This window comes from Rhipicephalus sanguineus, chromosome 1 (genome assembly GCF_013339695.2).
Source record: "Rhipicephalus sanguineus isolate Rsan-2018 chromosome 1, BIME_Rsan_1.4, whole genome shotgun sequence".
Lineage (NCBI taxonomy): Eukaryota > Metazoa > Arthropoda > Arachnida > Ixodida > Ixodidae > Rhipicephalus > Rhipicephalus sanguineus.
Window position 1 is genome coordinate 119,487,718 of NC_051176.1, and position 24,677 is coordinate 119,512,394.

General features: G+C 46.7%; 1 protein-coding gene across 1 annotated transcript in view; it reads left to right on the forward strand.

Moving 5' to 3' along the window:
- LOC119379068 (homeotic protein ocelliless) overlaps positions 1-24,677 on the forward strand; it is an 83,122-nt gene that overhangs the window by 49,124 nt on the left and 9,321 nt on the right. The window contains exons 3-5 of the mRNA XM_037648233.2: positions 17,170-17,261; positions 18,204-18,305; positions 23,875-24,104. Of these exons, the coding sequence (XP_037504161.1) occupies positions 17,170-17,261; positions 18,204-18,305; positions 23,875-24,104 (424 nt within the window). The remainder of the gene's footprint in view (positions 1-17,169; positions 17,262-18,203; positions 18,306-23,874; positions 24,105-24,677) is intronic.

A 24,677-nucleotide genomic window follows, 5' to 3' on the forward strand; every position in this document is an offset into this window, starting at 1 on the left:
ACTCGAGAGCACAGATTCTATACACCATCCCCACGTGGCAAGAGCGGTGCAGTATAAGATCTCTTTTGGTCGCTTCCCACATAACAATGACTCATTTTTTTTATCGTGTTTGAACACTCGCTGTGTGAAACTGCTGGGTAGAACACGCGGCTGGGTGAACAATGGCGCAGCTTCGTGTGGGAGCATCGTAGTTTCGGCAATATTCGTGGCTCTCGGCATAGCGGCGAATAGTTTGCGCGCCCTAGCGAGAATACCGTCGGCGGCAGCCGCAGGCACCTTTTACGACGCACCTCCACGTGCTTCATTCTTTATTTTTTTTCTTTAATTCTTTTTCTCCCTGTAGTGAGTCAAGTTACAAGCGTATGCTTGAAAGAAAGTAATTTGCTATCGCAGCATAATATGAGAGCGACATAATGAATCCTCTGACAATAACGAACACACGGCTTATTTTCGGTGTTTGCCCATATCGTTCCCAGCTCACAATGCTTCACCCGCCGTTAAAGCCTTGTGTGGTATTACTCGAGGAGATGACTGCCTACGGAGTCTTTATTTGACGTATACAAAAGAGGGGATGCTTTATACATGTATGTGTTTATTAATTCCTTTTATTTGTCCCTTGTCTCTCACAGTCACAACATGAATCGGGTGCTGAAAGCAACAAATAAAACGTCTCAATCACGAACGCGTTTTCTTTCCGTAAATTTCTAACACTGAGAGAAAAACGAAGGCCGCGAGTGGGCGGTGCTCTACTTTTCTTTCTTCCCTCGTAAGTTCAGCGTATAATACTCCTAATGTTAGTTGATCGGTGCCAACATCGACACTGAGGAAACAAAACGACTACAATTGGCTCGGAGCCATACAGCCTATACTGACGAGGTGGGCGAGGTATACGTGCGACTGTAATTTTCTGTCCGTTTTTATCCGGCTGCTCCATCAATCCAGGTGTATCGCGTTCTGCCTTGCTAACGGAACCCATTTCCGGCATTCATCGCTCAAGCTTACACGAGCGCGACTATGATGATTTCGTCGTTCGCTCCAACTTTCCGCAGATTCCCCCTTTTAGGCCTAAGAGGCACCGCTCCCTTCGCGTTTTGCGAACAAAGGATAAGTCAACTTCATCAAGAAGACCAAAACAGCTGCGACGCGCAACGCATAAGTCAGGAAACAGCGCAGATCAACATTATCTCTGTGAAGAACAAGCCGGCCGTGTTTTTAGCCGTCAGCATTAAGAAAAAAAAATTCAACCAGCTCCGCTTTGCAGACACCGATGACACAGCGAAGTTGGTGGCCTTCCCTTCGTCAGAGTAACGCACTTCTATGTTTTGCAAGTCTTTCAGGTATACGTTGTATCACTGCTCTTTGTTAAACACTGTTTGTTTTAGCTTTGAGGTGGTAGTGTTGTTTTATTGAATCTTGACCATACCACTCTGATTACACATGGTTTACAAAGAAGCCTTCGCTTAAGATGCTCTGATATGTTGCATCGCTGCTCTTTATTAAACAGTCTTTGTTAAGCTTTGCGATGGTAGTATAGCCACCACGTTTTATAACCACAATGTATCACGTGACAGTGGTGTGGCTATGGTAACGCACACGCCATTTGTTGGGCTGTCGCCTTCTTCCCTGTTTTAGTGGAAGTTGTGTGCAGTGGGATTTACCCAATTTCTGTGGCACATACGCGTATATGATGGATGGATGGGTGGATGCGAAACTTTATTGTAAGTCCTGAGGTGCATGACGATAATTTTCTGATAGCGCGCACAGATTTCTGTGGCACATACCCGTTTGTTGGGCTAACTGTTGCCTTCATATTTAGCTGACCAGTGGTGAGTAGTGTAACTTACCCAATGTCTGTGGCGCATACCCGTTTATGATGCCCACAAGCGTTACCACGAATCCCGGACATGAAAGGCTCGACCAAGAACAGCTTCGCTGTTAAAAAAAAATCTAAGCCGGCTTCACCCCAAGTGAAAGCTGCATACGAACTGCGGAACATTGACTCGCCTGTGTTTCCCTTGGGTTTATCATCGACTTCTGTTTTTTTTTTGCGTGTGATTATGCGACATGTTTTGCGATCATATATTTCCTGTCCTATGGTCTCCTTCCTACTGCGGTTTCTACTGTTTGCTGCTCCGATAACGGTACTTCTAACTCCCGGCGCTGGCGTTTCGCCTTCGTTCTCTCTTCCGTAGATGTGTGTCTAACTCCCGGCGCTGCCGCTTCGCTGCCGCTTCGCTGTCGCTTCGCTGGCTCCGACAGGCGAATTACCCTTTCGACGGGCAAGCGCGCGCTGGCTTTCCAAACGCGCAAGCCTGCTCCGCTTATGTGTATCAAACGTGGGACCTGCGTGACGCCAACGCGAGACATGAGCCGACGGCAGGGCAGTCCCGTAAACTGCTCCGCAGTTAAAAAATACATTGTTGCCTACTAGAGGTGTTCTGGGAATAGCTTCGCCACTGAGTGCTAATGCCACACGGAGCAGCAGCAGCACAACCAAATCCACACTTCTTCGCTGCGTTTCATATCCGCGGATATCAAACCGCCACTAAACGATAAACTACGGAACAAAAGAACACCGCTGCGCGAGAAATAAACAGCCCTGACACAACATCGACTTCTCCCTGATCTGCTCGTCGCTGCGCATCTGAGTCATCGCTGGAATGATAAATTGTGTTTGCGTAATAGGGAACGCATGCATTGCTAGCGTAGCGAAAATATGTTTTTTTTAAATGTGCCGTTTGTTCCCAATGAAATAAAAAATGAAGGACTCAGATTTGCGTAACACCTTCATCCAATTTCACTCCAGGACCGATGTATGCCTCAGCTGCTAGCCCTGCCCGTTGGAGCTTATACGATCGCAAGCCGTGTACAAAACAAGTATGAGCTTATAAAAAAAAAAATAGAGAGACAAGAATCACGTTTTCATGGTATATGCACCGAGCAGCAAAGTGGCTTCTCTCAACAAGGCTGCACTCCGCATGCTCGAGAGAAGCCCATTACGGCGCCATATAAACAAGGGGTAAATATGTTTATGCCGTCGGCTCAGAGCGAGCGCCGAGGAATGCTGGTTCACTCCGCGGCTGCCTTGTGTACGACAGTACAGTGCGCGCAACGGATGCCGGGAGGAAGGTTCTCTTCCACGACGCCCTGACGAGATTTATCCTGAAATCTAGTTCTACCTTCAGCAGGAAGGCGCCTGCTTTCTTCGCGAGATGCGATAAGTCGAGAGTTAAGAAAGGAATCGCATATACTTCGAGCAGCTATAGGCGTGTGCACTCAGTGTCAGACTTCAAAGTCACCGCGACCCGCTCGCTATGCGTAACATCGCGAAGAAAGTTGCCGAGATGCGTTCTCGAAAACGTTGGTGGGGTGCTGGCTTCGCAATGTGATGCCGCGTTCACATTACATTTCTTGTTCCGTTTTTATTTCTCATCCGTTGACAGGGCGGCGCTGTTTGTAGGGATGCCCTGACTTTTATAATTGATGCCCCTCGATCCATTCCCCTTCGCTTGTTACATGGATGTATATTTTGTAATTTTGTTTCAGCCAGCGGTAGCGATGTTGACAAGGGAGGTAACATTAACCACCGTCTGTTGCTACCTGCTTCACGTTTGTTCTCACCGGCCGTCACCTTCCCGAATTTTTTGCTTGTGCAATATCTGTACTTTTTTCCACTTTATTCGACGAGTATTCGCCCATTTTCTTTTTTTTTTATTGCGACAGCAATTATATGGACACTCTCGGTTTGCCATCACCATCGCCGTCATGTTCCGCATAGCGTCGACATTGATAAAATCGCCCGGGGCGTTGTATGTTCTACGTGCGAGCAAAAGTGCGCGAGCGCAGCCGACGAAGGTGGCCTAAGCAGAAATGAAATGAGCCGGCCATCTCCTTCGCGCGAAGGGCGCATGCATCTCCCTGCGTGCAATGGCTGCGGTCGATGGCTCTTCAAGCAGAAAGGAAACACCCCGTCGGGAGAATGAGCATGAAGGGGTGCCGGTGGGGGGGGGGGGTAGCGTCTTTTAGGCAGCAACTGCGAACTTTGATCAAAAGGGCGCGGTCGCTATCCCGACAGACATCAGTAGACGGCTCCTACCCTTGTGCATTCTGTGATCTTACCGCTTACTTCGCGTTGAGAGGACAGACAACACGACAACCGCTTGGCTACCTGGAGCGGCCGTATTCCCTTACGTCAGCGTTTTGTAGGGTTACGCGAGATCGGATCCTTAAGGAGTTAGCTGCTAGCCTTACTTCGTATAACATTCCAGTTCGTTGCTACCGCATTCATTCTTTCCCCCTTGTGGCGATACTAAGTTTCGTTACCTTTTCAACCTGTTATAATGGTCTAAAAATTGACGCCTAAAGTATTAACTTTATCCCGTGAAACGCTAGGTTCCGGCGTAAAATGCACTTAATAAACAGCTATTTCGACACCATGGCAACGAACCGAAGGTGGCACTTTATTTGGACGAGGATTGCGGGCCACTTTGTCAGACTTTTATGCTCGAACAAAATACGCGTCATAGACAAGCATAATGATCGCCAACGATCTGAGACGACAAGCAAAGTTGGAGCCCAAATACGGCGCAAGCTACTCCTTGGCTGTAGGCTTTTGAGCACTTTTGCACGTAGTTTTGTAGGAGAGAGCACAGGAACAATTAATTCACCAAGAACAATGTGATCACATAGTGCAATCAAAACAATGCCACGGCACTTTAAGTCTTTTTCAAAACAACAATGCGAACAATATCGATATTACATAAACTACATAGCGGCAGTACAAATGAAGAACGCTCTTCTAAACGAAAAGCTTCGTGTTTTTTTTTTTTTTTAAAGATTACGGTCGCTGTCACTACTGACCAGCTGGCAATCGATAATATATCTTCCCTGTGTGCCAACGGACATTGGTTTACAATGAACACTGCTTATGAACTAAAAAGAGGTCCCATATGATCAAAAGTTCTTAGCTGAGCATGGGGTAGTCGGTTTGCGTTGGGCACTAGTAGCGTGCACACTTGAAGGTGCTCACCAACTAACTATATCAATAGGCGCAAAGACCTGCCGCGATTTCAAATACGCTAGCAAGGCCCCCGGTTGTCTGCGCCATGGACGCACAAGGCCATATTCAAAGGATCTAGGCTTCCGATTTGTCTAGCCAGTTTAATGCTGTCCTGAGAGGGTGGCGCTGGACGTCGTGCCGAGAACGAAAGCAAGGACGTGTTCAGTAGATTCTTCGGTGCCACAGGAGTCGCACGTACGTGTGCCGGCCATTTCGATGTGGAACGAGTATAACTTCGTGAATGCAATCACCAGGCGGCATAACAACGCTGACATTCGAATACTATAGGAGAAGTATCGAGTGAGAGAAATGAAGGAAAGGCAGGGAGGCTAACCACAAGAGGAATTTCTGGTTTGCTACCCTACAATAGAGAAGAGAGAAAGGAAGGCGGAAGGAATAGAGGTGAAATAAAGCACATGCGTGTGAGCAAAAAAAAAAAAGTAGAGGAGTTGCGGGACGGGAGAAGCACATATTGTTTACAAGGCCACTCATACGTCAAAACTTCGATAGCGCTTCGACCGACTTCTGTAGTGACGTCTGGCGAGGTCCGCCCGGAGATTATAGGAGACCACCAATCAGTGTGCGCGTGAGTCTAAGCCATTAAATTAAGTTGCCTTTACTCATAAAGGCAAATTTAATAATAAAGTGTAGATAAAGTTGCCTTTATCGACACTTTAGATGCAGTTCAGTCAGTACTCATCACAAACAGCAGCCTCTTCAAAGAAGCGCTGAAGGGCTTTCATCATTTTATGATAAAAGTTTAATTACCCCTGCTTTGCGCCAGCCAACTCCGTCCTAACGCTTGCAAATTTATCACTCTTGTCACAGCGTATTATTATTTCTTGTGGTGCACGGCGTTCGCGTCTCTGTAATACTCGAATGATAATCTTCTTCTCCTATTGCATGACCTGATTGCTATCTATCTTATATGACCCGTTAACCATGTAATCGATACTACAGTGTTCGTGTCCTGCATGTAGGCGTTCCATTATAAACTTTCCCTACGGCCTCCCAGAAAAACAAACACTCAAACAAAGCATGGTTCTCATGTCACTCTCAGTAACGACAATAACTAATATATGCCGTGATTTACACGCTGAAAGATAGTTCACACACAGACATACGCGTTTCGCGCGGCTGCGTATTGTAAGAACAACGTTTATATCGATATGACCCATTCCCTCCCGCAAAGGTACGACAATCCTGTTCGCTCGTATCTGTATACACGACGGCCTACTTGCGTGAGAGCAGGTTCTCTATATACGTTCTACCGACACAAGTGTCGCTGTATGATCAAGTACAAATGTCGCTGTCTTGCTCGAGCATCAGGGGCTGAACTCACAAAAGTTCTCTTTCGTAAGTGCGTTTTCTCATTGGTCAGCCGGCTTCGTTAATGATATATACCGAATCGTGATTAGCTGAAATATTCTCTTACGAAAATTTTTAGAGTAAGACGTTTTTGTGAATACGGGCCCAGATGAAGCCTGCTCTGCCTGCATCAGATCGATCGTCCCGTAGCTCTTTTTTTACAGCAGAGCTCTTAAACTTTTCGTTATGCCGTTAGTCGTCGACAGAAAACTATCATCATCATGAACCGACACGCGCTCTCTTCTTCCTCTTCCGCTTCGCTCCCAGAACACGTGCGCCGATTTGTCCGGCGTGGGATGCAATAACTCTTATGCGCGAGAGAATTAGTGCAGAGACAGAGAAAGAAAGAGAAAGAGAAAATTTTTTTCGCGAAAACAATTTCTTGGCTAGGCGGGATTCGAACCCGCCTACCCACGATCCGAAGGCGAGCGTCGTAACTACTCGGCTATCCAGGCACGGTAGCAAAGCAAAGCATAGCATAGCCTAGTATAGTATAGTATCGCATAGCAAGGGGGTGGGAAAGGGAAGTGAGGGTGAGAAGGAGGGAAAGGAGGAAGGGAGAGAGTCAAACGTGGCATAGAAAGAAAGGCAAGAAAGGGAAAGAAAGATAGAAAGAGCGAGAAAGAGGAAGAAATACATATAGTGAGAAAGACAGAATAGAAATAAACAGAGACAAAAAAGAAAGATGGGAGAAAAGGAAGGAAAGAGAGGAAGTCAGCGGAAAATAAAGCGAACCAAAGAAGGCCGCCCAAATCCGCACTTCCTTCAGGCTTGGTACCACTAATACGAAGCTGCGTTAATGTTTTCTGTAGGCCACCCGGCTGATGCATGGCCAGTCGTTTGACCGCGGCGCTGTTCAGAGTGAACCCATGCTTCACGTGCCATGCCACACTAAACTTCCCAGCCGTCGTATGGTACAAAAAAAAAAAAAAACGCCCGAGTTACAGCTCTACAGATGAGAACGGTGAGCTCGCAAATAGCGCCGTGGTTTGATTCCTCTAGTATGAAAGCAGGACTTTCGTCAATAAGGCGCAACCGGCGAAATGGCTCGAGTCTCATGAGCTAAATCGACATTTTAGACAGATATATGATAAGCATTTCGATCTACATTGTAATGAGTAGGATTTGTCATGACAACTTGTTTTAAGCTGCTTGCAGCCTGCATTGGGTTATGTCATTCACGTTGCCGAGACGTTACCAATGGCATTTTTAAATGCGTTTAACTTCGCTTAACTCCTAGCCATTTGACCCAAGCATCTGACCGACCAAGAAGTGTGGTATCTAACCGAGTGACATCATACTGAAAAGCTATACGTATTGTGGAGATAAGTTTGCGCGAAGCTTACCCAACGAGCGCGACCGGGACGGGACGCAACACTCCTCCACCACCGTATACTACCTACCACCCCCTTTGGATCCGCCACTGGTTCATACGCACCGATGCGCTGACTGCTTCCTCCCTTCTTTGCAAACAACGCACTGTAAAACAACAAGCTCTACCGAAATAAATTTAGTGCAAAAACGTATGTCATCGAGAGCACAATTCATTTGGTAAAGCAAACACCTCCATGCCTTCTTTCCCAAGGTTGCTTGTTCGCCGTGTGTGTCTGTGCGAGCGTGCGCGCCTACGAGCGTGCCTGCGATGCTGAAGCGCTATCGCCCAACATTGACAATCATCATCAGGTCGTCTCTCCTGTTTTTTTTTTTTTTTCATTCGGTAATTTCAGTAGCGCATGAAGATAACATGTGTAGTGATATGCATGCTCTCTGTATTCTGAACGCTGTTCCATGCATCGTGGCATTCTAAACAAATAAAGTTTAAAAAAGAACACCGCGTAATTATAAGGCATGCCTGGAAACTTTTGGAAACACAAAAAATCGCGTTATGCTGAACTTTTCTGAGTCTATTCGCATACTGCCTCGCTTGAAGCACTCATAACGAAACACGGTGCTTAAAGAAAGGCTGAAAGGCTAGATCTGATTCTTAAACAATCATTTCGACGTGAGGGTTATCGCCGGTGCGCATTTGACACACGAGCCGCTGGCTGTCGACGAGTGTTCACGGCATAGCGTTAGCTATGGTTATCGAATCAGAGCCCGATGTCTTCTTCGCTGTCTGCACCTGCCAGCACTCTCGAGAGCCCATCAATTCTCGATAGCGGTTCTTGGCGGCCGTCGCCGCGCTCAGACCGCGTCCCGTGTACACAGCACGTCCGTGTGTGTACTACACGCGTGTTCTCGAATGCTGCGCAGAGAAACTTCATCGAGTTTTCAGCGCAAACCCACTCAACTTATTCCGCGCGTCTGTGCGTGCGTTCGCGCTCGCGGCAACGTACATATACGTATTCACCGCGGACGACTTCAAAGTGCGCCGGGCCGTTAGGCGCATTAGCCAAACTCGGTAGCGCGCACTCCCGCCCACTTCGCGCGCGCCGACCGCGTCTTGCGTTACATGTATATATTGATGGGCGCTCGGGGTTGGCGGGGGGGGGGGGGGGGGGGGAGGTGCTCCGAGCTTGAGAGCGCGCGCACGCTGCAATATGCATCATAATACGCATCTATCGCTCGCCCTTTCCACCGCGGCGGCTCTATCAATTTAAGGCAATCAAAAGGGGAACGCGTGCGGACGGCGCTAGGGAATAGCATAAAATAAAGAAAGAACAGGCATAAAGGACAAAAGCTAGAGGCAAGACAGCGAATTGAGGCGGCGCGACGCGCGCTTGTAACCAGCGGGAGGACCTTGCTGTACGCTGCCATCCCAGGGTCGCTCGTGGATAAGAAATGAAAGAATGAAAGTAAAACCAAATTGCAGAGATAGAAAGAGAATAAGAAAGAAAAGCAACAACGCGTAGTGATATTTTATTGACAAGCTCCCGAAAGCGTCTTCTTTCGCACTCCACGCGGCTATACGCCACTGCCCTCCGTCTCTGCCCCGCCTCTCGTGTTACCACTTTCTAAACTCTCTCACCCCCTGTGTGTTTTCGTTCTCTTCCCGCCTTAAATTTTATTCCACTCTTTTCGACTGCCGTCTCCTTCAAGTTTATTTTGCTTTTATCTATCAGACCACCGAGGCATCGGCGAAAAGAGGGGCGGTGGGAGAATCGAAAGCGCCGCCAGTGTGACTGGAAATGCCGCGCTCTTCCTTCCCGTAGCGTTCGGTTACTGGCGCCCCAGCGCGGCGAGCGACGCTATATAACTGGGAAAGCCAATTTGTTCGACGCGACGCTTTAAAGACTTAAGTAATGTCATACCCTCGCCGTCACGTCTTTCATTTCCCCTCTCTTCGTCCTTCTGCTTTTCCCTCTAGCTCGCAGGTAACTCGCCTTTTCTTTTTTACTTTCTTTTTGTTGTCTTTTTCGTATTCTGTTCTCGATTCCGAGGACGCACTTTTCACCAAAGTGCATTCCTCATCTGATATTGAATTACGTGTGAGAAAAAAGTAATCATAATAGAGGGACATAACAGCAACGAATAGCTTGGAGACGCTGCCACTCGTTCGGGATTTCATTTATTTAGCGGTTCACGCGGACCCTCGTCGCTGGTTTATAGACAGCTCCATGACTGAGCATACCTGTACACCGCAGACTTGCCCGAATCGCGCCGACGCCAACGCGCCACTGCGCACGTACCTTATTATTTATTATTATTTTTTTTATTGCGGAGGACTCGCGAAGATGAAAGCAAAATATTTCAACTCCATGTTTCATTTCCCATATATTTATCTAGTGAAGCTTTCGTTGGCTTGGTCAATCGTTCTTATTCGCTCCTACCGTTTCTCTGAAATCTAACTCGAAGAATCGACACAGCGTTAGACGTTCTTGAGGGGCGAGGGGGGAATCTTTCTGGCAATGTTTATTTGATGCTTACGACGTGTCTGGTGGGTCACTTTGATGGCGGAATCGAAATGCAAGAGAAGAATCTCCGGGCTTTCATGATGACCCGGCTGACTGTTGCGCTGAAGTCATGATGGCATACATATGAGAGGAAAAATGGCCGGCCTTGTGAATGCGACACAATCAGCAGATACGTTGAATGCAAAAGTTTTCAAAATGATGTCGAACTACGGGAGCATCCGCGCGGTCACTTAAGCTCAATTGATTTCGATCCCTTCATCAACCCAAAGAAGCCTACGACGCTCAGCCGGAAAGCTCCTACACATGGAGACGCGTTGCGTCGCTCACAATGCGGCACGTTGACTTCTGGAGAAGCCTGTCTTGTAGCCCTTTTCGAATGACTTGACACGGGCATAAAATTCTTTACGCCACCGTGCTTTGCGCCAGTTTAACCTACAAACATTTACGAATGAGCATTTACGAGCAAAAAGCTGTGTGAATTTTGGTCTCTGTGCATTAATTCACAAAGCATTCACAAAGCCTTATGTGCTACGAAAATGTTGTTTGCCAATGGCCGACTCCATCTGCTAATATTATGTGCAATATAAGGATTGGTTGAAATTTTCTTCAACGAACAATTCTAGCAACAATATCAGCCTTTTCTGAATACGGGCGCTGCTAATTCCATGGCTTTTTTCTTTTTTTTTTTACGTGCGGGTGTATATATTCTCCTGTTCATTTTCTTTGCCTTAAACATACTGTCCACAAAATAGAGCTACAGCCATTATGATCCGAGTTCGTCTAATGCGATTTCGTTCTTGCCACCACGTCCTCACAAATTAAAATCTTTAGCAATTGTTTCACGGGCCTTCTTTTATTATGTATTGACAGCCCACACTATATGCGCCTGCTTCCTGGACAGGTTCGACATCTATGCGCCTGTTAAGATGATATTGCTATATATAGGGCGTCCAAGCTTACATTATCCAGGGTTTTTGTTTTATTTTCATTTATTCGTTTTTTCTAATCAGCCGGTTCCCTGATGAACAAACACAGTACTGTTGGCGAGCGTGGGCAAGTGGTCAAACACCTTAAAGGTCCAATAGGAGTTCATTGTACGTGTTTTTGCGTACCTCGTTTGGGGATTCAACCCCTCCCCATCCCTCGAAACGTGTGCAGTTTGTATATATATATATATATATATATATATATTATATATATATATATATATATATATATATATATATATATATATATATATATATATATATATATATATATGGTGTGCTGATTGACCAGTGCTTTTCGATATGCGAACTATTTGTGAACACGGTACTCGTATCAGGTATTCGGTTGCTCCGACCAGTGTTTCGGATATATAATCACTTCCGAAAGTGTTTGCTATAAAATGTCCCCTCTGTTATTCCCAGCATTATAGTGCTTCTTCACTGCAGCAGGAGTTGAGAGTTCGAAGATGGATTTGGTGCGTCCGACCGTCTTTTTTTTCTGTATTTTCATTATTATGCACATTACCGACGTCGTCGTTTCCGGCTACAATCTCGTCAAGTGACAAAAAAAAATATTGTGCAGTTCCTCTGCAGACGTTGCCGACAATGTGATGCGAAACCTTAGTACAGTGGTTTATTATATGTTACATCAACCTAACATGCTAGGGGTGACAAAACGCCTTTGACAAGGATAGGTCACCCTATCTAAACGTCGGCCAGCCCGTCTGAGGCACTTTACTCCTGTTTGTACCGCTATAGCGTAAATATAATATGGAAAATTATTTTTACCTTGAGCCCACGCAACGTGTAATCTCAAGCAATGTCTTTGTCAAAGCGAAGCACAAAGTACACAACTTTCATGTGAGGCAATATGTTTACGTTCGCACACTGCACCGGGTTAAGAAAAAAAAAGTTTATTCCAACATAAACCGCTAAGAGTATTGCGAGTCAGGATTACGGCACAATCCCCCGCACGATGATTCATACAAACAACTGAGCACCACATACGCGGCGCATTTTTACGTGTTTGAGTCCACAAATTCTCACAAAAGCGTGGCTACTGTAGAACATCGACAGAACAGTTACGCATAGACTAAGTGCCTCGTGATATATATATATATATATATATATATATATATATATATATATATATATATATATATATATATATAATAGATAGATTAGATATATATAAAATGAGACAGTTCGTAAGTGCTTTATGCTATGGAACTGGGCAACCTGTTTCGCTAATAAGGCCAGCGTCAGGAGTGGATGGAATTATAACAATTCGCCTTATAACAATTCTGGCGTAAGACGTTTCTGTGAACACAGGCTCTGACGCATGTGGGAGCAAGCACACAAATCAACCACAATTAAATAAGTCTATAATGTATACACGTTCAAGAAATAATTTTGGCCCACAGTAACTCACCGCTTACCGTGACAGTCGAAAGGGTTCCGCTAAAAAAAAAAATCGTGCGTAGTGACACCGCGAGCTACCAGCAAGATGAGATAAAACCGTACACAAGATACGTTGAAATGCAGACAGCAGTTCATGTGTAGGCACACTTTGTGAGACGTCGGCGCAGCGAAGTCACGAAGGTGGTGTTCCATGGTTGTGGGGGGAAGAATGGCGAGCGGATGGGTGCGGTGGGCAGGAACGCGTAAAAATGATAATTTTTGGGGTTTTACGGGCCAAAGCCACGATATGATTATGATGCACGCCGTAGTGGATGACTCCGGATTAATTTAGACCACCATAGGGTTATTTAATGTGCACCTAAATCTAAGCACACTGGTGTTCTTTGCATTTCGTCCCCATTGAAATGCGGCCGCCGTGGGCACCGCGACACCCTATACACGCTAAGCGACCACCGCGGGCGCAGGAAGACGTGCAACACGTGTGTAACCTGCGCGTTTTTTTTTTTTTTTGTCGTTATGGGTCTCGTTAAAAGTTCTGTGCTTCATTGCTATTTGAAATAGTCCTGTATACTATGTTTAGTCGTGTTTTTTTCCCCAACATTTCTTTATTCCTTGTACCTCTAAATTTATAAATATCGCTTTATATCCCACAATCCCTACGGTAGGCAAGTGCTATTAGAAGAAATCAAGCATACAAGATTCATCGTGAGTATAACCAGTCGCGTACGCTCAGCGCACCCTAGAACATGGCTTTGCCAGACTGTGAATGTAGTACACACCATGCGTTTTGCTGCTTAAAACACTGCTTAAGGGACCCCTAAACGACTCCGAGTTCAACGACGAAAGAGTGGTTTCTTTCTCGCCTTCACTGCCCTTGCCACAGGTGCTACCTCCTCCTCGCCACTTATTTCTTCATAAAACACGTGGACAATGTCAGCGCTAAGCGTTGAGCCTATCAACTATTTCGCGTTTTTCGGCTAACGCTGTTATCTCCACTTGCACACTCGAAAACACACAAAAACCTGGAGGACGCTTGAGCTTCGCCTTCAAGAGTAGAACGCGTTAGCCTAGTCGGGCCCCGTGCGCATCGCCTTCTCAATTACTAGCCTGGCTTCGGTTCTCGGTGCATGCCTCAACCGTGCCGTAAGGAAACGAACGACTGTGCGCGTAACGTTGGCCGTTTCGAAGTATCCTAGAATGCCTACCGCTAGTACACTTGTTAAGTGCCCACTACGCCACAATTATTCCTTTTGCGAATCAGCGAAGCGCCCACTACGCGTCCGTAAGGCAACACGCGAACCTACGCAGCTGCTCACTTTTGATGCTTTTGCTGCTACTGATGATGATTAAATATGTCTGAGCGCTTTCCCTTACAAAAATTCATTTAGGCAGTCTATAGACTGCATAAACCAATTTTTAGAGTGTCTATGGGCTGTCTAAATATAGCTTTGTAAGGGTTGTAATGGGTAGGCCTTTAAAACACCCACTCGTTGCGCAAGTCACATGTCTTGACGCCTGGCGCATTTCTACGCTTCTGCCACGCAATATTACATACGTTCAGGAGATTCCCTCCACTACATGACATTCGTGTAGTGTTTTTTTTTTGTTTTCCGAGGCAGACTCAAGAAATAGCGGGACTCTGTGGTAGAACATCTGCTTGCCGCGCAGACGGCGTGAGTTCGATTCACACTCGAACCCGAAGATTTTTGTTAACGATTTTATTTGCATCTCGATTTTTCTGTCACGGACAGGGTTATTATTTTTCGCTCACAACCAACGACGCCGAAACCGACGTCGATGCCAACGCCGACACCGGAATTTCTGCGAAACGAGCTCTTTAACGCTATCGCGTTAAAATGAAGTGAAATCAGTTGATCGCGCACGATAGTCACGGAAGACAAGGCGGAACGGGCGTGCGACTGCATGGCAAAATAGGGTAGGAGACAATTCCCAATTGATATCCCTCGTATATGAACCAATAGAGAGCTTATTTCCTCATGACGTCACGTTAACATACTCATGACGTCACGAATTGTGCCGAAAAAGTGGGAGACGCCGGGAGAGAACAAGGCGCTCGTTCTTTGTACATTCGGAGGTTGCTTATAGGCCCTTTCAAATGTTGGAGAGGCTTAAACAGACGGCGAAAAGCTACAAGAGGCGATGAATGGAAACACACGTCGCCACCACTTGGGTTCGGCCCATTGGCAACTCACAGCACATGTTGCCGCCACGACAACCGATTAAAAAGACAATGGGTGACATAGGCCAGCGTCAGGCGCACCTACTGGTGTCACCTGAATGCTTTCATAACGGCGTTTGGCCATTATTGACTTCTCGCATTCGCACGCGCCATTTAAAAGCCTACCATGGCGTGGCAGTAATTTAAGTATCCTTTATCACTTGGCAACGCTGTAGAAAGGTCTCTGTGTATTATATCACCGTTCTGATGAATTCATCTGAGGTTCCATCAACGGTCATGCCTCACACGCGGCAGAGAATACTAATGCCGGCAGTGATTGCTGGCGCACGCAGAATTTTTCGCTTCTTCGCTTTACTGGCTAAACACATCAGGGGTCGGCAGGGTTCCTTTCAACATCGTGCTCAAAGCTCCGAAGAAAAAAAAAAACGGCATATCTAACGTGCGTGTGTGAATCAACGTTAAACGAGGTTTCTCTTCAATTTAGCTATATCTCGTTCAATTTTATGCTTCAATAGATCACCGAAAGACTGAAACAATTTGCCAGAGCGTGTTGCACGAGTTACATTGCATGACCGTGTTGCACGAGGGCAAGGAGTTCACCGCATGCGTCACGACTACGCTCAAAAAGTGCTGATGGTGCTCGAAAACTTCGAAGGAAAACGCACAAAGCTTATTTGTAGAGCCTGGCAAGTGCCTCTTTGCGTTGCTTGCTTTCAGTCCCTTCGTGTGCAGCTATAATCATGTCACAGACTGACAAGCTGAAGCCCTATATGGGCAGAGGGACAGCGTGTGTTGCACCTTGGATCATGGCCTTGTCGTGTCTGGGTATCTGGATCCATCCCACCGCTGCAACCAGTTGTTGCGACCGGTATTTAAATCCGTCCCTCCTCGGCAACCAGGTTGTTGCTACAATAGGGCAGCGTCGTACCCAGACTCCGCTTGGTAGCGTAGTCGAGTCTCCGGGTTGAGGAAATGCTGCTAGCAAGTTGGGAAAACCATAACAAGTTTACTGGCACTTTTCGTACACTCAATTACATCGTGACAAGGTCAGAGTTCAGCGACGAGCGAATTGGATGAGCCTGTTACCGAGGGCTCAGAGCCCCATTTCTCACTTAGCACCGTCGTTTTAACCCCTCAGGCTGGCTCCTCCTTCTTGATGACCATCAATCACACACACGACCCCACCCACCATGGCACAGTTCATTTCACTGTCGCTGAGGGGTCGTTGCACTCTTGAAACAGCAAGGGTCAGGTGGTCGACGGCACGCTTGTGGGGGAAGCAAGGCGACAGGTTCCTCAGGCTTGTTCCTAGGACTCTCCCCCGAAGGGCAGAAAAGGGTCTGCGGCGACTCCTGTCAAAACATACAGGTCAGGTCGTTTCGGCAGCACACCAAGCCAAACCCAGGTGGCCCATTGTCTCCGGCTCTGCCGTCCCCGACTTTGAGGCCGAGACTCTTCCTTTGTCGGTCGCTTCGCGTACCGAGTCCGTTTCTGCGATGGATGCAGGTGTTCTAGCAGTGTGAGAACGCATCGCTCGCCCATTCTCAAGGTCAGCGCGTCGCCACCGACTGCCGGTCATAACAGCCTCAAGTGGCCTGTGGGACAGGCGTTGTCCCACTCGTTTTTCAGATGACATTCTTTTGCAAGGAATAATAATTGTTTGGGGGTTCCCACATGTGGTACAATTCGTTTGGAAAAAAGTAGAGCAGAAACCATGGCTAGATTTTTCGCGCCTGATAAAGGGTTCAGCGAAGCTTTCTTGAAACGCTGCAATTAAATTCAATGTAAACATACGCACAATGCTTGTAAATTATGAACGTGCAACGCATATATTACAATACATTTCAAGGAGGACATTCGTGAAACAGTTAATTGAATGCTACATCTAACTTACTTTGACTCTTACAGGTCGTTATTGTAAACTCTCATATCACGAAAGCTATAGATGAACATCAGAAAGGGACACAACACTGCGCTCACAAAGGAGTACAGAAGAGCTCGATTAACGTACGCAGTTTCTCGTAAAAAGTAAGGTTTCGTACCGTCGAAAATTTGGAGAGATACATACATACATACATACATACATACATACATACATACATACATACATACATACATACATACATACATACATACATACATACATACATACATACACACACAATGCAAATAGAATGCTTTGCATGCATGCTCGCGTGCACCTACGTGCGTTTACTTCGATACCCAGTGATTATGAGACCAGATGAATCGTTGAGCCGTTATTACTTTCTTTTCCCCCAGATGGTAGCTATGGATACCAGTCGGAGCTTCACGAAGATGCCTTCGTGCGGAGAAAGCAGCGAAGGAACAGGACGACGTTTACCGTCCAACAGGTGAGCAACGAGCCTTTCAAATGCCCAGATGCCGTGCCAATGCTGCTTGCTTTCCCTTTCTTTTTTCTTCTGAAAGACCTCGAAGTGGTGCGTACGGGGCGTGCGTTTCTGTATCTTTTAGAGAACACCTTACTAGTCTTCGTCAGAACGGCTGTTTTGTAAAAAAAAAAAGAAGAAAGAGTTGTTATTATTATTGTTTGATGTGTACCCACAAACACACAAGGACAGAGGAAATAGGGAGGGAGCAAGGTGACGACTGCCACCGAGAGGGGTCAACACCTGCCTGCTCCTTCGTGAGGAAGAAATAGATAGATGAAATGAAAGTATACGAGGAAATGGAGAGGAAAGAAAATAGGAAAGTAAACAAATAGCGTAGACGGCGACAAAAATAAATAGTAACACGGAAAAATGTCTATAAACACGAGGCCGAATCCGTTTTGTTTGTGAAAGTTAGCAAGGCTCGATAGGCCTGGTCGCCTGGAAACAGGCAATCGTCAAGGGTCAAACACTTTAGTCCAATGAGTTTTTGTTCAATAATTAGCAGGGCCCACTGCGTAACGAATGCGGGACACTCTAAGATGTGGTGTTCAAGTGCCTCACAGGAGCCACAAGACGTACACGACGGACTGTCCACTCGTCGTTGTCGGCATAAACGTTCGCGTACCAACACCCTAGCTTATGTTTCTTTGTAAGAATAAGTTTGGGAGGCGCGCCTAGCGTACCCACTGCTCTTATGTTCTATTAAAAATAAACAAAACAAAACAAAATGAAACTTCTCGCTTTAGCTGGGCTGCCAAGACAGGCATGCGAATAATGTATTCCGAAACTTTTTGTCAGTGGCTGCTCTTTATAACATGCCTTATATTGATGACATAAACTAAGTCACTGCAGACTATGGTGATATGCTAATACGTACGCCTCCTCCTCCTCATTCTTGGGCAGCTGGAGGAGCTGGAGAAGGCGTTTGCTCAGACCCACTACCCGGACGTGTTCACGCGAGAGGACCTCGCCATGAAGATAAACCTCACCGAGGCCAGGGTCCAGGTAGGGGAGCGTTTTATTGATTATGCCGTTGGCACGTCTAGAAGCAGATGCCAGTCTGTAGACGAATGAAGGACTGGTATACAAGAAGGGGAGCTGTAGTGTTAAAAAAAAAACGCCTTGTTCTGGACATGCTTACGTACTCTGGCAACGACAGGCAAACTCATGGTACCTGTTATTAAAGCGAAGTTTCATATGGCTAGGTTCCGGCCAATCGCGTCCGCGGACAAAGGACGCCTAGAACAACAATTTTTGGCGAACCGAATAACTCGACTAATTTAAGGTTTTTGCGCCAAAAATAGGGGCATAGCGTAAACATAAAGACGTATGATTTCGCCGACATTGCAGAATGAAGCCAATAATTTTGCCTCAAAGGCAACACCACTTGCATTAGAAACGAACGTCCTGCCTGTTTTGTACTTTCGAAACAACGGCGTTTCTTATGTACTTTTCATCTTGAGACCGCCGTTGGCCGCCGCTGATGAAATGCAGGGGCGTAGCCAGAAATTTTTTTCGGGGGGGGGGTTCAACCATGCTTTATGTATGTTCGTGCGTGCGTTTGTATGTGTGCGTGCCTATATACGCAAGCAAAACTGAAAAATTTCGGGGGGGGGTTTGAACCCCCCCAACCCCCCCCTTGGCTACGCCCCTGATGAAATGGTATGAGTCATGCGCAAGAGTGAAACCGGGGTCTTTGAGTGTGTGCCCGTTTATTCGCTCGATACAGTCAATAATGACAATATATAAATTCACTATAGCAATATTCACTCTACCAGACCGACCATGGTCCCACCTTCGCCGGCTTTCATCTTCAAAGCAGTGGAAGGGCCATGAATTTTGGGATGCAAGCTTTGTTTACAAACGCATGAGACCCCAGGAAGACATAAATGTATAAGCGCATAACTATGCGAGTATAACTAAAGGCGAAATCGCACGTTTGTACACTATGCGGTCATCGAATGTTCAATGAGAAACGCATACTGTGAAATCACTGCGGCTGAAATAATTCCGTAGAAACGAGCTGGTATAAGCAGCCATGTAAACGTGTACAACGAATCAACCCCCTGTAAGATGACGTTATTTCTGAACATCATAGATATCCACATAGTATAAACACGAAAATATATGTAATTGTGCAGCGAAAATGCTTCAGTAAAACGGTGTACTGCATCGTCGCTGCACATCTGAACGCTTGGTGCTCTTTCGGGCAGCCTACTCAGTATATACGCGAATATTTTTGCAGCATTGTCTGTTTAGTTGAAGTGCGTCAGGTTAGCAAGATTTCTGCCTAAGCTATGAAAATATCAGTAAGTAAAGCTTTCCGGCACATCTATAGGTTAGCCCTAGCCAGTATGGCGTCTTTCTCGTTATACTATATGGCGACACTGTAAGCGCTTAGACACGCATTTCGAAAGCTATGAAGGTGCGGGAAACAGAGGACAGCATAAATGGCGGCATCAGCCCCATACATGCAGCAACCCATAATCGAGATTCTAGCCTGAAGTCCGCCTCATTGGTTAATCTAATTGAGGGGAAAAGCATTATTTCAGGCTTTGCACATCGTCTGTTTAGTTGAAGTGCATCATTCATGTCGTGCTCTGGTGACGGTATACTGAACTCAGATCGCGAGACCAGCTCTATGACTTGATTGTCGGGTCGAGATATCGATTGCTTGGATCCCGTGTCGACCGAGAGACAGCGCTCCCGAGAAACCTTTCATATAAAGGTATATGCTTCTGCAGCCATGTTCATGACCTCCGAGGCTATACTTATTCATATCGCCTGTCATACCAAAAAAGAAAGAAAAAGAGGGGAAGACGGTCACAGGATGCTGAAAAATTGTGGATGGCAGTTAAAGCGCGAGTAAAACTGTCAATGATATTCGCCAACGAACCGCTAAATCATAATATGCTTTCTCACCAGAACGCATTGTTATTAACAAAATTTTTTCGACAAACACGCAGTTTCTGAACGCTATACGCTCGAAAGAGAGATAGAGAGAGAATACAGGAAATGGCATGGAGGTTAACTAGAGTATGTCCAGTTTGCACGTGGGGAGGGGAAAGGGCATAGCTGTGCACGGCGCAGATAGCGCGTTGCCGTCTTTGCGAGGCAGCCACCACATCGGCACTGAGCCAGCGACCTGCAGTACACTGGCGAGCAGTGCACAGCGGCCGAAGAAAAAGCGCTGAACGTACAATAAAAAAACAAAACGAAATCAGGAAACAAAGCCCGCAAGAAGAGTCAGCCAGATTGGCATTCCGCTAAACAAAGCGGGCATTCGCTGCACCCTTCGCTTGACTCGAGCCGCGAAGAAAGGTGGGAATGGTGGCAGAAAGGGGAGGGGGGGGGAGGGGGCTCCTTTATAATAGACCCGGGAGCCGCGGCCAAGCGACGGCACGGTCATAGCCTGGCGCGCGGTTTGGTCGGCCGACGCGGGGGCTAATTGAGTCGGCCGTCCAATGGCGGGAAAGCCGTGGGGCCGCCCTGGCTTTGGCTGGACCGCCAAGAGAAGCCGCGCTGGAGAAAATCCGCCTCATTTGTTTCACTTAGCCCTCACCGACCGACGCGCGCGTAAATCACACGCCGCCGCAGTCGCCCGGCCCGAAGCCGTGGCAACCGCTTCGGCTGCTTTCGCCGCCGCAGACCTGCTTGACGCTGCTCTGCTCTCAACCGTACACGCGGTGCGTGCACAATCACAAATGAAAAGGACCTCACGCAGAGAGCGTGCCCCAAAACTTCCTCGCCCTTCCTTCGAGTGGTGGATGAGAGTCAGCCAAAGATTAGAGACCTTATACGTCTTGAGGGATAGGGACGCGCAAGGACCGTGTAACGCGCTTCCGCGTTCGATAATATTTAAACGTGATACTCGGGCTACTGTGGGGAATTGAGTGGGGGTATTAGCGATTATATACGCCGCCCCAACGCTGATTCCTTTTGGCGCTGTTGAAGGTGGCTGTGCCGATGGCCGGCGTCCACCGTAAGGAAACGACCGTACGACTGGCGTTACGCCTCTGATTGGTGGTGTATTTAAAACATAAAGATCGCACGCATTTCACCCATGATGGCGCTTATAGCAGCGACGAATGGGCAGCCACTTAATTAAAAACCACAGCGTTCCTGATTCAATGTTACCGTAGTCTCTCAGGTTATTCCAGCCGCGTTTGCTTCATGGAGTATACTGCTGCGTCTCCTACAGCTATACAGAGTCGATAGATTGTCCTTCGCTCCGTCGCTTCTGCGCGTATTCGTGCGCCCCAGCATTGGCATAAATCTTACATACATAGAGGGTCAATATAGATGCGAACGACTTCAACTAGTTGCACTAGTTGCACTCCAACTAGCTGCACCAAAAGCTGGCACGAAATGCCACTTCATCGCTCAGCCCCTAAGGCGCATTTGCAAGCGTCAAGACCCAGTGCAGAAGTGATGTACTATATAGTAGGTACCGCTTTTTTTTTTACCATTATGAGAATAATAATATTGGCTGTAGTGACCAGGTAGTTAGAGCAGACATGAATGCCCGATCTGCCAACGCTGCGGAACTCTAGCAACACATTGTGCCCGCTGTATGTATACGTATAGTATGACTGCTAACGGACAATAACAAAAAGCTTGCTGAACAGGTTCGTCCTTGAAAGCCTGAGATTTGGGACGCCGATGTGCACTGAAGGCTTTAAGTTACAAGGCGTGTGTCTCTTCTTACGCGTGTGAAACTCAATTTCAATACGCGAATCAGCAGTACTGCAGGTGCATAGCTGCGGAGCGTGACTTATACTCTCCAGACATCCTGTAACCCTCATCGTCTGCTAAGCATTCTTTTACGTAGCTTATATATTGGCGTACGATTGCCTCGTAGAGTTGTCTGCGTAACTATCATAAATAAAAGATGCGAGTATGTTCACCTAGAGAAAAAGTTTTGCTTTCAGATTCTTGCTAAGTAAGATTTATTTGTCTTCATACAACCACACGGTCTTATGCCGTGACAGAAATGAACGCGTGAAGTCGTTTCCAGTATGCAAACTCCTGTTGTACTTTGTAGGGAATCATTAAATCTAGGCACTGGTTTGGTCGTGCACAATCGAGCTGTAGTTTGTACCCTTTCTTAAAGTATTCAACGTATAGGTTCGTTTAAATGAAAGGTTTGATTAATCATTATAAGGCGAGTAATCAAATAATAATTAGTAGGCCGAAATAGCTGATGATCAAAAGCACTTTCCAAAAGTACTTACGCATTTAGAAATTGGGGCCTTAAATGAAAGGAATTTCATCCGGCATGTTTCGAAACAGAGTACTATACCGAAGCTTAGACATCGCACGTTAGTATAAATATACACGTTAAGGTCCCATGTAAAACACAGGAGCGTCAAACACTGATATCGCTTTGTCCGCGTGAAAAAAAGCTTGTAAACGGCTGTCTAGCTAGTTTCAGCTACAGCATATACGGGTCTCGAAGCACCTTTCCACACACCATACGTCGAAGGTCACAAGGAATCGAATTCATTTTCTTTTTTTTTTTGTTACAGACCATTTCAACAATTCTTGTTATAATTTTGCCGTAAAAAATTAATGAGCCTTCGTCTGTTTTTACGAAGCCCTCTAGTGCATGAAATATTTCGTAAACACGTTCCCAGAGGCTATCTTTTGCAAACACTCTCTTCACTTTATGATCTCCACCGGGTGGCCAACCTCGGCCGGTCGTAGTGACATTAGACGCGACTTCTTTAGTGCCAATGATGAAGGCCATTGTGAACGGAAAGTGCAAATATACGCTACGCAGAACACGGATTCAGGTTACGTAGTACATCTGGCAGTGTTTGAAATGATCTGCACACTTCGGCGCACGAGGTTAACCTTTTCAAGTGAGACCGGCAGTAATGTTGAATTAAAGGCCAAAGCGAAGAGCATCACTTGGTTTTCCCCATCCAAATCACTGCCCGAAAAGTCTTGCGCATTCGCTCTGCGAAAATAGACTAGATATAGTATTTTGTGCGGACAATCTAGACGGCGGTACGTGCAGGCATATGTGCATTTTGTCCTCTTCACTTTTGTCTGGTACAAAATTGCGTTGTTGCTGCACACAAAAAATAGGCCGCGTTTCTTACAAGTGATGTAAATGAAAAATGAGATCTCAGTGTACCATATTTTACGAGGAATGCGGAGAACTGAAAAAAAAAAGAAACAGGCACAAAGCTGTTCTAAAAAATGCGCCAAAACTATCGGAGTGTGGTTATCAAGGTCAAGCAAGCGCTTCTCGGCAGTCCTTCCGCTGTGGACATTATTGCAATATGAGGTGCATGAGTTGTGTGCCGCTTCGTATAACTTCGCGATCGGCCCGCGTTACCAGTCACGATAAAATCCTTTGGCTGACAGACATCGCCTACTGGCGTCAGCATAGGGCCCATCGAATCAACAACTTCGATTTACTGTCTCCGGGATGAGTCCAGTTTACTCGGCCAGGCAGTCGTTCTCTCTCAATGTCGGAATAACCACAGGAGTTTTCCATTTTATTACGAGATATCCCTTTCCATAAGTCGCTAGACAGCAATGTAACGGGAAAGTTTCATCGTAGGTCTGGTTTCAAAACCGACGCGCCAAGTGGCGCAAGGCCGAGCGGCTGCGCAAGGAACGCGAAGAGAAAGACCGCTCGGCGGCCGGAGCGGACGGCGCCTCTTCCGGCGGCGCGGCAACAGATGCCGGCGGAGCAGGGAGCGGCGACCTGGCCACGGGTAGCGACAACGGTGGACCCCCGAGTCCACTCTCCTCTGGCGAAAGGATTGACAAGCCCGGCGTGCACAGCAGGTACGAGACCTTCTTTTGGACCTTTTCAGGCCGGCAAGCGAGAATGATGCGACCATGGCATACAGCTATGATGATGTCACTGAAAAGGATACCATCGTGTGCTGCGCTTTCTTTAAAGGGGCCCTGCAACACTTTTCGAGCATGCTCAAAAAGCGCTGCCGATCGGTAGTCGAGGCTCCCGAGAACACGCGAGCCAAATATTATAGCGATGTGCACGGCCCGGAATTTACAATAAATTCTCAAAGTCAGCTGAAAATCGCTCCCTCTTCTCTCGACAAATGATGTATTAGTCCGCAAAATATGACGCGATTGTCGGCAGTTCCACCATTGGCTGATGTTATAATCACGATAACACCCTCATTATTACTTTCGTTGTTAACTTTGAGTTCAATAAGTAGATAATATGTATGTTTATATTCTGTTATCGCGTTAAAAACACCGAACAAACATTAATATTAGCACTTCCGGTCTCACCGACAGCTCGTCTGCTCGTAGTTGTGTGGTTCCGTTTTCTTCGCCATGCGCAGTGCCGAAAACGTGAATATTTCTGTGCTTTTGACCATCGCCGGTTGC